The sequence below is a fragment of the Penicillium psychrofluorescens genome, assembly GCF_964197705.1.
Source record: "Penicillium psychrofluorescens genome assembly, chromosome: 4".
Classification (NCBI taxonomy): domain Eukaryota; kingdom Fungi; phylum Ascomycota; class Eurotiomycetes; order Eurotiales; family Aspergillaceae; genus Penicillium; species Penicillium psychrofluorescens.
Genome location: NC_133442.1, coordinates 3,161,814 through 3,174,969, shown reverse-complemented (window position 1 = coordinate 3,174,969; position 13,156 = coordinate 3,161,814). Strand labels below are relative to the sequence as shown.

General features: G+C 54.2%; 5 protein-coding genes across 5 annotated transcripts; 3 read left to right on the top strand and 2 right to left on the bottom strand.

Annotated features, from left to right (window-relative positions):
- Nucleotides 1-62: 62 nt before the first annotated feature.
- On the top strand, nucleotides 63-1,556 carry PFLUO_LOCUS6842 (uncharacterized protein; the record flags this gene model as incomplete). Its single annotated transcript, XM_073784425.1, has 1 exon — nucleotides 63-1,556. The coding sequence occupies one exon, from the start codon at nucleotides 63-65 to the stop codon at nucleotides 1,554-1,556; it is 1,494 nt and encodes a 497-aa protein (XP_073640882.1).
- A 391-nt stretch (nucleotides 1,557-1,947) lies between these two features.
- Nucleotides 1,948-3,567, bottom strand: PFLUO_LOCUS6841 (acid phosphatase pho5; the record flags this gene model as incomplete). Its single annotated transcript, XM_073784424.1, has 5 exons — nucleotides 1,948-2,383; nucleotides 2,436-2,540; nucleotides 2,593-2,710; nucleotides 2,759-2,989; nucleotides 3,042-3,567. The coding sequence occupies 5 exons, from the start codon at nucleotides 3,565-3,567 to the stop codon at nucleotides 1,948-1,950; spliced, it is 1,416 nt and encodes a 471-aa protein (XP_073640881.1).
- A 964-nt stretch (nucleotides 3,568-4,531) lies between these two features.
- Nucleotides 4,532-5,219, top strand: PFLUO_LOCUS6840 (uncharacterized protein; the record flags this gene model as incomplete). Its single annotated transcript, XM_073784423.1, has 2 exons — nucleotides 4,532-4,748; nucleotides 4,873-5,219. The coding sequence occupies 2 exons, from the start codon at nucleotides 4,532-4,534 to the stop codon at nucleotides 5,217-5,219; spliced, it is 564 nt and encodes a 187-aa protein (XP_073640880.1).
- Nucleotides 5,220-5,838: 619 nt separating this feature from the next.
- On the bottom strand, nucleotides 5,839-6,776 carry PFLUO_LOCUS6839 (Rho GTPase; the record flags this gene model as incomplete). The annotated part of the gene is made up of 5 exons (XM_073784422.1): nucleotides 5,839-6,126; nucleotides 6,179-6,370; nucleotides 6,434-6,439; nucleotides 6,501-6,579; nucleotides 6,742-6,776. The coding sequence occupies 5 exons, from the start codon at nucleotides 6,774-6,776 to the stop codon at nucleotides 5,839-5,841; spliced, it is 600 nt and encodes a 199-aa protein (XP_073640879.1).
- A 1,550-nt stretch (nucleotides 6,777-8,326) lies between these two features.
- PFLUO_LOCUS6838 (Stress response protein nst1) lies at nucleotides 8,327-11,992 on the top strand (the record flags this gene model as incomplete). The annotated part of the gene is made up of 3 exons (XM_073784420.1): nucleotides 8,327-9,428; nucleotides 9,489-9,733; nucleotides 9,791-11,992. 3 exons carry the CDS (start codon nucleotides 8,327-8,329, stop codon nucleotides 11,990-11,992), a joined length of 3,549 nt encoding a protein of 1,182 aa, XP_073640878.1.
- Between the last annotated feature and the right edge of the window lie 1,164 nt (nucleotides 11,993-13,156).

Here is a 13,156-nt window from a genome sequence, read left to right as displayed (position 1 = left end):
AATCATTGTTGCCTGTCCTTCACTACCTCTTAGTGGCAAATACCCTTCCAGCACCCCTCACGATGGCCTCCCTTCCTGGATACCCTGCCGCGAACCGGTCGAGATCATCCGATGGCGCCATATCCGCGACCCCCGATGGCGGCTCCACGTTGCAAGATGCCCCCGAAGCAAGCAACTCGCGGGCCGAGGACTCGGAGGAAACAATCTTGTTGAACAAGGGTTCCTCGACTCCCAGCGACACATATAGTCTGGCTCCCTCCGCCAACAAATCCCTCAGCCGCTCAACACACGTCGTCGACGAACCGCGCAAGTGTTGGATCTGCTATACGGATGAGACGGAAGACTCGCCGCTGAACTCGGAGTGGCGGTCGCCATGTCCTTGCGCCCTGACGGCCCATGAGGCGTGTCTGTTGGACTGGCTTGCGGACCTGGAGAACCCTCAGTCGCGCAAGCGCAACGGCGGCATCGTCACCAAGATGGTGTGTCCCCAGTGCAAGACGGAGATTGTGGTCACTCGGCCGCGGAGCTATGTGGTCGATACTCTCCGTCTGATGGAGCGGGTCGCGGGTCGTTTGGTCTTGCCGGGTATGGTGTTTACAGTCGCAGGCACGGTATGGGCTGGATGTTGTGCGCATGGGATCTATTCGATGTACCTGATCTTCGGCACGGAGGAGGCAAGGCAAATTCTCGAGGACAGTGTGGAAGGCCCTTGGAATCCGGGCATGAATCTTGGCCTGCCTCTGATTCCACTGGTCCTGATCTTCTCCCGCACTCGCTATGCCGAGGGTCTCCTCCCGGCCATCCCCGTCCTTTTCTTCGCCGCGCACAGTCCTGGGCAAGAACCCGATTTCGACCTGTGGCCCCCAACACCTGCGATGACGTTCGCTGCTTTGCCGTATGTCAAAAGCTTCTATGGCGCGCTCTACGAGCGGCTCTTTGGTGGGTTGGAAAGAAAGTGGATCGCGGAGGTGCAGCCTCGTGCAGCAGAAGAAGCACTGGATGATGCTCAGCAGCAGGACCAAGCAGAAGGCCTTAATCGGTTTGGCGATAACGGGAATGGCCAGATTCTTATGGAGATCGACCTTGAATTGCAAGTGGGAATGGGCAATAATGACGAGCCACCCGAGATTGCGGCTCTGCCTGTTGGGGAAGATCAGAACGGCCTCAATGAGGCGATTCAAGCAGGACAAGGACAGCAAGCCGACAATGAGCCTGCTCTGGGGCTAGGTCGACGACAAAACGAAATCATCCACAATAGCAACCTCGCCGACATCGTCCTCGGGGCCCTTGTATTCCCCGCCATCTCGGCCTCTATGGGCGGGCTGATGAAGTACGTGCTGCCTAAATCTTGGACGACTCCATCCTCGATCCTGGAGCGCGGCCGTCCCGGGCTCCTTCAGTCCCGTTGGGGCCGCAGCGTTGTTGGCGGCTGTGTCTTCGTGCTCCTCAAGGATGCATTGGTGCTCTACTGCCGATGGAAATTGGCACAGACCCACCGGCGCCGCAAGGTGCAGAACTACGACCGAACAAGAAAGCATTCTGGAGCACGGCGGTAGATTCTTAGGGTGTCTCTTTTTTCTTTCATTTCGGATTTCCTGCCATGGGGGTTTTTTGTACTTCCTCCCCTCCTCCAACCTGCTCCACTGATATTCGGCGCACTGTTTGCATTCCAGGTGTTTTCTTGATGGCATTCTCTCGTGACGATCTCGGCCACGTCCCTCATTCGCTTGTCTCTGTGACTATCTCATGCCTTTTAACGACTTGCAAGATACCGTTAGTTTTTGTTTTCTCTCTATATCCATCTTTATCCATGGAAGATTTGGGGGTTTCTGTCATTAGTCGTAGAAGCATGGTCTTACTCGATACATGAATGGAGAATGTACCATTGGGAAAGATTTAAGGTACTATCTATCCTTCTGTACATGTAAAAGCTTGCGTAGTTCTAGTCTACACAAAGCTTGAGCCCTGGTAAGGGATGTATCTCGCCGTCTGGTGGTTGTACTCCGAAGTAGTGTTGTAGTTCCACCAGAAGGAAAGATGCTGCGGCAACGTGCTGTTGATCTTGCACTCCGACAAAAAGTTGGGGAGCATGTTGTTGACCATCTTCGTGTAATTGGCTAGCGAGCAAGAGAACCCGGGTCCCTCCTGGCAAGACGTGAAGGGGACAACCGCCTCGTTGAGAATGACACGTACATACACGTCTCTCTCCGTAGCGGCTGTTGCATTACAGCTCATTCGTTCAAAGGTCAGATGGCCGCCCATGGGCATAATATTGCCAATCTCATATGTTGATGGGAAGGGGATTCTGTCCAATGGTAGATCTTCACTAGGTGATGCGATACCCAGCGCCGCTAAAATGGGGGTGATGTTCGTATCGTGAGCGCTGTCATGCGAAGTTAATGTCATGCATCCAGGAGAGAATTGAATTAACTCACAAGTTGAAGTACATGGTGCCAGCCTTCTCCGGTCCCTGGTTCAGTAAAGTCACAGAGGCATTGGCGTAAACAGAGCCAACGGCCTTGGAAAAAGAATCCCCGGGGCTAAAGCAGTCGGTCAATATCAAGTCGCGAGAGATAAGCCGGGCCATCTTACCCGGCACAGTAGTAGTATTGCAGGTCCTGCGTATATCCAAACCATTTCCACTCGTCCAGGGTGAAGGCATCGATCCAATCCGAGTAGCCTCGGACGTTCAGCTCAAAGGCCGACATGACTATGCACTGGTCAGTGCCAAATCGCGCTAGTAATTGCCTTGACTTACACATGAGCTCGTATATATCCGTCGAGTTAAGTTCAAGGCCTGGGTTCTGTTTGTTGAATCTCTCAGCCGCCACCCGGAACACAGGCAGGTCCTGGGTGAGACTGCCGCAGGTCCGCAGGTCGGTATCCCCAGGGCACACGGGCGTGAGACTGTTGGCTCCCATAGTCTCACTCTCTGAGATGACGTTCAACGCGACCGAGTTGGTATAGTTCCATCCAAAGAAACCCTCTCCTGTACGGATATCAGAAAAAGCGAGATTAGGGCCAACCAGAGGACCACCTACCAAACTTGCGAGCCGTCTGCACAACGCGCTCAAATCCACTCGTCCACATGGGCACAGTCTTTCCAGATGTCTGATCCCACAAATGTCCGTACCGCACACTGTACTCCGCGCCGTGCTTGTACGACGTCAGTAGCCCGTTGTAGGGTCCCGTCTCGGTCTCGAGCTCGTAGTAACCCGGGTCGGTCACGTAGTACTTCCACCAGTTCAGGAAGGTCAGATCGCCCGTCCAGTCTGCCACATTGAAGCTGTACAGCTTCTTTAGGACATCTTCGATCCCCGCGCCATCGCTGGCTTGTGGGTACCGCTCGCCATGACGCCTGATCATAATGACCTGGTCAATGACACAAGACTCGGGAGGATCTCGTCCGATGCCAAAGGACATGCGGTTACTATATGGCCCTAGTCCGCCGATGTGCTTAAGGATCGAGTATCCATCCAGAAAGGATTGGTCATACGGCGCTGCAAATGTGTATCTCCCGGTGTAGTCAGGTCTATTGCCGTACGAGGCTGCAGCAACAGCCACCATGCTGAGAAGTGTTCCAAATTTCAGTCCCATATTTGCGGAGACCAAAGAAAAAAGACTAGAGAGTATTGATGCTTAATTTCGCAGAGGTGAATGAGGGAAAAAAGACAAACATTCCTCACGAGATCACGTATCCGACCTTCCGAGTAGGACAATATTTATCCTGCATCTTCCCCCGCGTCGCAGGTAGTGATGCCGGATATCCCGGGTCAGGACATCGCATCCCAGCTAGAGTTCCCTAAATGAGGTATTGGCGTTTCGACACACTTGGATCAGAATGGCTAGGTGTATGCAGGGTGGTGGAGTTATCTCGCTTCCCCGCCTTCGGTTCTAGTTTTGGGCTGAACAAGGTTAATCCTCGGAAGTTTAGTTCGGTAGTAGAAGTACAACTATTGCCATCTCGGAGGACATCTCGGATGAAAGAATGCAGATGGGAGTGTAAAGCGGGACTTGCATCAAGGACTCGGGATACTCTTTTGTCATCTCGCTGCAAATAGCAGAGGACCTTGATATAGTTTGGAGATGTGTATTTAAGAAAAGCAGGATATTAAAAGTTGTTTAGTGCCTTAACGTGGTTTCGGGTTTACATAGATTGTAATTGAATTGGGCATTTAGTCCATACATAAATTGCGGCTTTGACTTGATGTTAGGGTTGTGTGAAGTGACATACCTGGCTTTATATATAGAGGATATTTTTTGGTCAGAGCAGACTAAATGCCTTTCTATCAGCATTGAATGCTAAACCAGCGATTTCCAGAACAATCAGACCACAGTTTTCTCGTGCAAAGCAGGCCCTGGAACGATTTCCCTGAACGATCCCCCTGGACACACTCCGTACCGCATTAAGCGCGCGGCTAACAAAGGCGGACCGGATTCTGCCGTCAAGGAATTATTGATCTCCCCGAATGGTCGACTCCATCTCCTCCGTCGTCTACCACAACGCACCCACCCCATCACACACCCCACAATGCGGTCTCTATCACCAGCGCTCGCGTCTCTCGCGAACGTCTTTCGAATCCCCATGTCATTGACTCCCGTGCGCCCAGCCGTTTCCCGCGTCTGCCACGAAACCTTGTCTCGACAATCTGCACCGACCACCGCAGCCGTGCAAACCGCCCCGTTCTCATCGACGAGCACCCTGGCAAAGCGGAAGGGAGGTGGTCCTCAAGTGGACAAGCGAATCAGTACGTCTTGCCCCCTTTGCTACCCAACAATTCCCTCCCACACCTCCACGAAACTTTCTTCATCCCCCGAACTCTCCAACAAAAACCAGCGCAGAACACAGAAACTAACAAAATGCAATTACAGCTCTCATCCGCTACTTCCTCTACCACCCCCTAACCCCGCGCCCGCTCCGCTTCTCCCGCAACCGCTTCCTCCGCCACTGGACCATCCACCGCGCCTGGCAACTATTCCAGGCGCAGCAGCGCAAGAAGCAGGAACTCGAGCTGCAGCGCCAGTACCAGAGTATGCAGGCTGCGTGCGAGGAGCTGCGCACGGGTGCCGGCGATGGCGGGAAATTGTTCCGCGTCTCAATGAACAAGAAGGGCGTGTTTACGGATCTGTTTCCCATTGAGTATGCCCGGTTTCAGACGGAGTCGCCCGCTGCCGAGGGGTGGAATTATGAGTGGAAGAGGCCTGAGAAGAAGTATTAGATGTGCTTCTTGTTTGATCGATTGAGTGGGTGAATGGGTGAATGATGGAAGGAGGGAGAGTTGATGACAGGGTTGTGTGGCGGTAGAGGATGGGATATACATGTATCATTGGCGCTGTGTACAATACCATTTTTCATCTTTTCTTTTGTTGAACACATCTACTACTTTCATGTGTATACCAACTACCTTCAGCTGACAGAATAACATCCGATGCAACTGCGTCCACAAGTCTTACTATTAGGCACACGCAGTTGGTAGATCATATACTCCCTTGCAAAAGCAATGAGCACAAAGACATAGTCAATTACTACAGGAGAAGAAAAGACAGCACAACGAATCCAGGGAAGGAGTGGTATCATCACAATGCTCTTCGGGAGAATGGGGGAATCAACAAGGAGAGATATCCGGAGCGGCACGTGCATCATCAGAGGGTTCAAACCAAAAAAAAGGGAGCGTAAGAGAAACAATGTACTCCGAGGAAATAGACACGACTGCATAGAGCCGGAACGCAAACGTCGTACCCGGATCAACCGATCGGGGCGCCACAATCAACCGCCCAAACGCCAGTGATGCATGGTACAAAAAAGGGTTGCCGACCAAAATAAAGCCAAGGGGTTAGTTATAGCACGATGCAGCACGAGGTTTTCCGTTTCTCAAAGGTGAGCAGGGCCGCGCGGGTGGCTGCCTCGAACACGTCGTCGACGCCTTCACCCGTCAAGGAGGAGCACTCGAGGTACTTGCGAGCCCCGACCTCGACGCTCGTCTCGTTTCCTTCTTTCGCCGTCACGAACTTGAGGGATTTCTTGCGCATCTCCTCGATCGCGAGCGGGTCTTCGCGCAGATCCTTCTTCAGCCCAACCAGAATGATCGGCACCCCGGGACACCGCTCGTTTGCTTCTTCGATCCACTGCGGCGGGAGTTAGTGATCGCTGGCCGGGTTGGAGACAGTCCACACCCACCTTGTGTTTCACGTTCTCCAGCGAGTCTGGCGTATCCACGGCAAATCCAATCAGAAGCACATGTGCTTTCGAGTAGGCGAGTGGCCGCAATCGTTCGTAGTCCTCTTGTCCCGCTGTATCCCACAGGGCCAATTGCACCGATCGTCCGTCGACTCGGCAATCTGTCACGTAGTTTTCGAATACCGTGGGCACCTAAGAAGCAGTCATGTCAGACAATTCCCATGGCCACATCAGAGCGTTCGTTAGAGGACTGACATAATGCTAGATGTGACAGACAAGTTAGCCATGTTGATTGTTTGGGACTCTGTGGTAGTAAACTCACGGTTGGAAAGTAGCCCAGGGTAAAGACGCTGAGCAGACTGGTTTTCCCACACGCGCCATCTCCAATGATGACGAGTTTCCTGAAAGTTCATCCAGATCAGTATAACGCACGAATATGCTGGTCCACAGGCAGGTCCAAGGGCATGGGGCAAATGGCCCTGGCAAATGCTGACAGCGGTCCGTCGCAGTGGACTCGTCTGCCTATTCCCCAGCAGTAAAGACACCGAAGCAATCACACTCACCGTCGCATCACATTGTCATTCTGCTGTTGGGCCATCGTCAATGGCAGGCCGTCGAAAAGCGCACGGAAGACAGGGGAGGAGGAAAGCGGAGGGCGTGCCCAGAAAGACAAGTCGGCAGGAGGCAGAAAGCAGCGCGTACGCAGATGGGCAGGGGTATATGTGCAACTGCCGAGAGCAAAGTACAGCCACGCGCGCACTATTTCCGCCCGAAGGAAGTCAGAGGAACGGGAGCGGTTGGCCTGATGGGGGTTATTGCAACGACTAGCTTGCTTAGTGACGTGTTTGGGGGGGTGGACGGAAAGGCGGTCGCGCTGGGGCTGAGGCAGCTGGGGGGAGGGATACTACACGCGGTCTCCCTTAATGGCCCTAAACGAAGGTTCTGGGGCGATATGAATGATTCTGAAACAGACAAAACGAGAGGAGGGGGAATTGGTTTAGCGAGAGTGGGAGAAGGAGAGAGAAGGAAAGAGAGTTGGACGGAGAGAAGATACGGTGATTACCTCGGGGGCTTGACACTTCAAGGATTTTTTGACAGAAGATGGCGGCCATGCCAAACTGGGCAGCAGCCCCGACAAGCTATTCTTATTCTATTTTTGTCTAGCGTTGCCAATATTCAACTAACTAACCAGGAAATGTCTTAGTTAGGTACCGCACGGCGTGAGCGGGACGGTCACGTGATGTAATCACTGAGGGAGACCAGACGAGTCTAGATGGTCCTGGTCGATAGAGAGTGTGGCATGAGGCTCAGAGCGAGGGCTGTTCATGGGACCAGGTACGGCCTGCTTGAGATCTGCTGCAACAATCACACCACCGCTGGCCCAGACCACGTGACTTTGGCGCCTCGCGCTTAGGACAGACAGCGAGGCCACAGGCACCTCCAGTACGGAGTGAAGTAGTTTCGGCAACGACACGCCTTTCGATCCGCCAAACAACACTTCTCGGGTCGCGTAGAATACGGGCAATCGTGAAATGTGCAGTTCATGCCTTACCGTTCAGGCACCCATCTCGCTTGCAGCGGCTATCCCGTTGCGGCGGCACGACAACCATCCAGAAGGCAGGAAAGCCCATCATTTCATCCATCTTTCACCCTCCCACCACCATTCTACCCCGGCATCCCGCGCTCTCGGGCCCTGAACTTGTCGCTGGCCCTGGCCCTTGATCGCGCTTCCTGTCCCTCCGGTCAGCCAGCGCGTCGCTCTCGTCCCCGAGCAGCGAACACGCCTTGACCCGCCGGGATCCTCCCTCACTTCTTTCAACCCCCCCCTCCTCTCAAAGCCTCTCCGGTCACCTCTGCTGCCTGCCCTCGCCGCAAGCACAGCCTCTTCCCCGGAACAACAAAGGGAGAAATTGTCCCTTTGTCGGCTCTCAACCCCGTTTCTTCCGCCAGTTGGATTCTGCGGAGCTTTGTTGGTAGGCTCTTTCTCTCTCCTCCCGCTCCCCGCCCACCCTGTCCTCTCTCGCCTGCCCTTCCGCTCCTCAAAACCACCTTTTTCTAACAGTCTCCTCTGCGTGGGAGGTGATAGTGTGTCCCCGAGGCAAGCATTGCACTACTCCATCGCTCTCCATCGCTCCGCCCGCATCCAATATGGCAACTCGTCCACCGGCGGCGAGTTCGACACACACCACGAATGGCGAAACCCATGCGCGGGGTCCTCCAAACACCGTTGAAACTTCTACCGCGACACCGGCACCGGCATCGACCGCGAATCGCAAGAAGCAGAAACGCCGACAGAAGCAAGCCGCTCGCTTAGCTGCGGAGCATCAGTCGCCCACCGATGGCTACGCATCTGGGGATGTAGCAGATCCAGTCATGGGGGATGATATGCGTTCCTACGGAGATGATCGTGACTACGGCGAATCATTTCCTAACCACGCAGCGACCGGTGTTCCCTTTGCAACCGACAAGCCAACAGTCTCGCGGCAGAATTCAACCGACAACCCAGTAACCGACGGGCCAGATGAACAACACAATGCTACGGGTCGAAGATCGAGAAGGAAAAGAGGCAAGAAACATCGCTCTGGATCTCACACTCTCGCCGACGGAAGTTCGACCCCGCTCTCCACCCCGTCCGCTACCTTCTCCCACCCTCCGCCGGCGCCCCAAACCATGCCTTACGCTAGTCGATACCCCATGAAGGCCGGAAAGGAGGGCAGCATTTGGAATCAGTCTTCGTTGGAGGAGCGCGAAAACATCAGGACCTTCTGGTTCGAGCTGGGCGAAGAAGACCGGCGGCAGCTGGTCAAAGTCGAAAAGGATGCCGTACTGAAAAAGATGAAGGAGCAGCAGAAGCACTCCTGCAGCTGTACGGTGTGTGGGCGAAAGCGAACTGCGATTGAAGAAGAACTCGAAGTGTTGTACGATGCATACTACGAGGAGCTCGAGCAGTACGCGAACAACAACCAAGGCTCGTTCGACGAGGGCTCGCCCATCATCCCCCCGCCTCGACTGTACCAACCCCCCCTTCGATCTCCTGGCCAACATACCCATACCCACGGCCAGTTTCACCCGTCGCGAGGCAGAGTTCAGGAGCTACCTGAAGACGACGATGACCTGGAGGAAGACTACGACGAGGACGAGGAAGACGAGGACGACGATGAACTGTACAGTGATGATGAGCTTGAGGACGAAGAGGCACGCGAAGCGCGCGCAGACTTCTTCGCGTTTGGGAATAGTCTCACTGTGAAAGGTATGCTGGGGTGATCCTCGCTTGATCTCATGACGCTTTGCTAATGGTAAATTTCCCCAGATGGCATCCTTACTGTTGCAGACGATCTTCTCAAGAATGACGGGAAGCATTTCATCGATATGATGGAACAGTTAGCCGAACGTCGAATGCAGAGAGAAGAGGATACGCAGTACGGGATAGCCGCCGCTCATCAGTCCTTCCATGGAGGCCACAATCATGGCCCCCTCGACGACGAGGACTACGATGACGAGGAAGACGAGGAATACGACTCCCAGGAGGAGGATGAGTATGACGAAGACGAAATGGTGTGTTCTCGGTGTTTTGCTCCGATTCCGTGCTGTACGAATGTTGACCACCAAAAGGACGCCATGACGGAAGAGCAGCGCATGCAGGAAGGCCGGCGAATGTTCCAAATTTTTGCTGCGCGAATGTTCGAGCAACGAGTCATGACTGCATACCGAGAGAAGGTTGCCGAGCAGCGTCAGAAACAGCTCATCGAAGAGCTGTTGGAAGAGGAAACCCGAGAAGAGCAAAAGAACGCCAAGAAAGCCCGAGAGGCACAGAAGAAGAAGGACAAGAAGCAGAAGCAGAAACAAGCCAAGGATGAGGAGAAAGCTCGCCGAGATGCTGAAAAGGCGGCCGAGGAGGCTGCAGTCAAAGCTGAGCAAGAGAAGAAGCTCGAAGAACAGCGGCTGAAGCGCGAAGAACAACGGAAGAAGCGGGAGGCCGAGCGAAAGGCTCAAGAAGAGGAGCGTGTGCGAAAGGAAACTGAGAAGCAACGGCGTCTCAAAGAGGAGCGAGAACGGCAGGCCGAAATTGAGCGCAAGCAACGCGAACAGAAGGAACTTGAGAGGAAGAAGCGCGAGGAAGCCAAGCGGAAGGAGCGAGAGGAACGAGAGGCCCGAGAGAAGAAGGCCAAAGAGGAGCGAGAGCGCAAATTGCGAGAGGCAGCGGTCAAAGCCGAGCAGGAACGCGCCGGCAGGCGTGATGTCCAAGCAAAGCGTGCTCTGCCAGCGTACGCTGGAGCGTTTCCTCTTCAGCCCAACCCGCAGTCCCCAGCTCAGTCGAATCCGCTACAATCTCCGCATTATGCTGCCGCTAATGTCGTCCCGAAAGCTCCAACACCCGCGAGGCCGCGCCAACCGTCTCAGCAGGACTCTCACAGCTCGTCACCTCGATCCCAACAAGCCAGCACAGACTCGTCTCATCAGCCGTCCGTCTCGCCGCACTCGATACCGCTGTCGCAGTCGTCGGGAGCCTCCAGCATGGGTGCCAAGCAAACCCAAGGCCAACAGCAGCAACCTCCTTTGCACCACCCCCAGCCTTCAGCACCGCTGTCCCCACTCGGTCGAACCAACCCACCCGGATTTCAAGGCTTGGGTCTGCCATCTCATCCACCAGGCATTCCTGGTATGGTTCCCCGGCCGCCGCTGGGACCAGACTTGCCCATGTATCCGCCCAACTCGACCAACCTGATGAATCAGTTCAGAGGTTTTCCTGCGCCAAGTGGAATCTCTGCACCGCCGGGAATTAATGGGTCACGTCCAATCCCGCCAGGTCGTGGGTTCCCGCTCGAGCATGGGCCCGGTATTCCGTTCCAGGGACAGCCTGGGTTGTCCAACGCATTCCCTATGCAACAAGGTGGTCTGGCGAAAACTCATTCGAGACAACCGTCCGGCTCGTTCGAACGGTCACCACTGGAGAACAATTCCCAGCTGTACCCGATCACGCGGCCAAGTCCGATCAAGCGTCCGCCGAGCACTGCTCAAGAGCAGCAGAGAGAATCGGGGCCCGTTCCATCGCAGCGAGAGGTGGATAACCTGAGCGCCCATCTGGGCAGCAGCGCCCTTCTTGACGATACCGACTCTCCATATTCAGCCAAATTGTCCCAGTCCTTGCCCGGTGCAGTGGCCCCTGGATCATTTTCTGGACCAACGAGAGCTAGCTTTGGGGGACCATCGCTATTCGGTGATCCTCTAGCCCCCAAACCTGTCAACAATTTCTCGGTCACTTCTTCGAGTAACACCTGGGGCACGCCTTTCGGTAACTCTGCTTTCCCTGGAACCCCAACCTGGGGAACTGCACCTGGAAGTGGCTGGTCCCACAACGTCTTTGGAGCCAGCAGTCATCAGCGTCCGCACACTTCTCGGCCCGTTACAATCCGCCTCTTGGTGATCCAGGCTTGCAAGCAACTCAACAACTTGAGCTCGCAAAAAGGCGTCGCAGGCTACCATGACGTGGGAATCGTTCTCCGACAGGTGGAACAGCTACGGCCTTCAAGTGAGCCCTCGATCTCGCTGGGTGAGATGCTGGATATCTGCGACACAGAGGGCAGCCCTCAAAACGGCGGCGGGTCATTCTCCATCAACGAGAACGAGAACGGTCAGTACGTCAAGTTCGAGCCGGATACCAACAGCGCCGCCCCCGGTCACAGACCCAGCATTGTTCCTGGAGACATCGGCAGCCCGATTCCTGGGCATAGCAACCCGGCTGCGTTTGGCGGATTCGGTGGTCCCGCACCCTCAGTGCTACGGCAGTACACCTCTCCCCCAGCTGGGTTCTAGGGTGATTGGTTATCTTGATGATGACCTTAGTATGATTATGACCCATCTCATGACCCGGGGCCTGGTACTCATTCTTTCTCTTCGCTGTGCTTCCCTTGGGCGGTGTGGCTTCTTTTTCCATTCACGGGATCGGTCTGGACCCTTCTCTCGCCCCTTCTCGGTGAGGAGGCAATTTTGTCGGAATGAACTTCGTTCTTCCCTACCTTCTGTGTCTGATGGATGATGATCTTCCGAAATCTTGAAGCGTCACGGGGTTCAACGTCACCTTCCTACCTCCCTCCCACACTTCTTCTCATTCACCTCCCCAACACACCTCCTGCAGTTGTTTCTGACGTTCAAACGGGCTCCTTTTTTCTGCTTACCTTTTTTGTTTACCTTTTTGTCGAGTTTATGCGCTGGAACTTCGGGGCATCCGGGGTTGTCTGTTCTGCTTTCCCCTTTTTCTTCTTTACTTTTCTGTTTGTTCCCTCTTGTGTATGGTATGAGTCTCTGGCCTTGTCTTCTACATTATGCAGCGATATCCGTGGAGACGGGTTCATTGTCCCGATCCGTCGTTGTTTTCATGACCAATTACATGATCGAAGATTCTTCTTCGTCTTGAATTATCTCTCTATGTGTCGTACGAACTTGTAATTCCTCCTTTTTTATGTCTACGTAAAGGCTAACGGAGATCCCCGCGTCTGAGAGTGTTCGCTACCCACACCGATGTCCTGTCCATTGAGAACAGCAAGTCAGATGCCAAGGAGTAGTCCGAACAGATACCCACTTGTGTCTATTTTAGCGACTCTACATAGTATGTAGGGTCATTCTAGCGCCAGCTAGAGTTGGGTGGCAACTAAATAACTACTCAGTACTCCGTTCAAACATACTAGGACTACCAATCCATTAAGCGGAATCCCCACGTTCTCAGTGGAGCTAGAAGAATCCAGAAGGAAACTTACCAACATCAACAAGAGGCTACCATTAAACAGTTATGAATAGATCAGTGGAGCTGGAGTTATTTTTTTGCCCCCGGCCCTCAATAACCTCCCTCCATTTTGTAGTTGGTGTCGCCTTGTGGGCCCTGGGGCGCCGATCAAAAGGGCCAGGGTCCAGGGGTTTCAGCCCCTTCTTGCAACAAATAGGACCGCCCAGCATGACTACGTGCGGGCATCTAACCTTAAA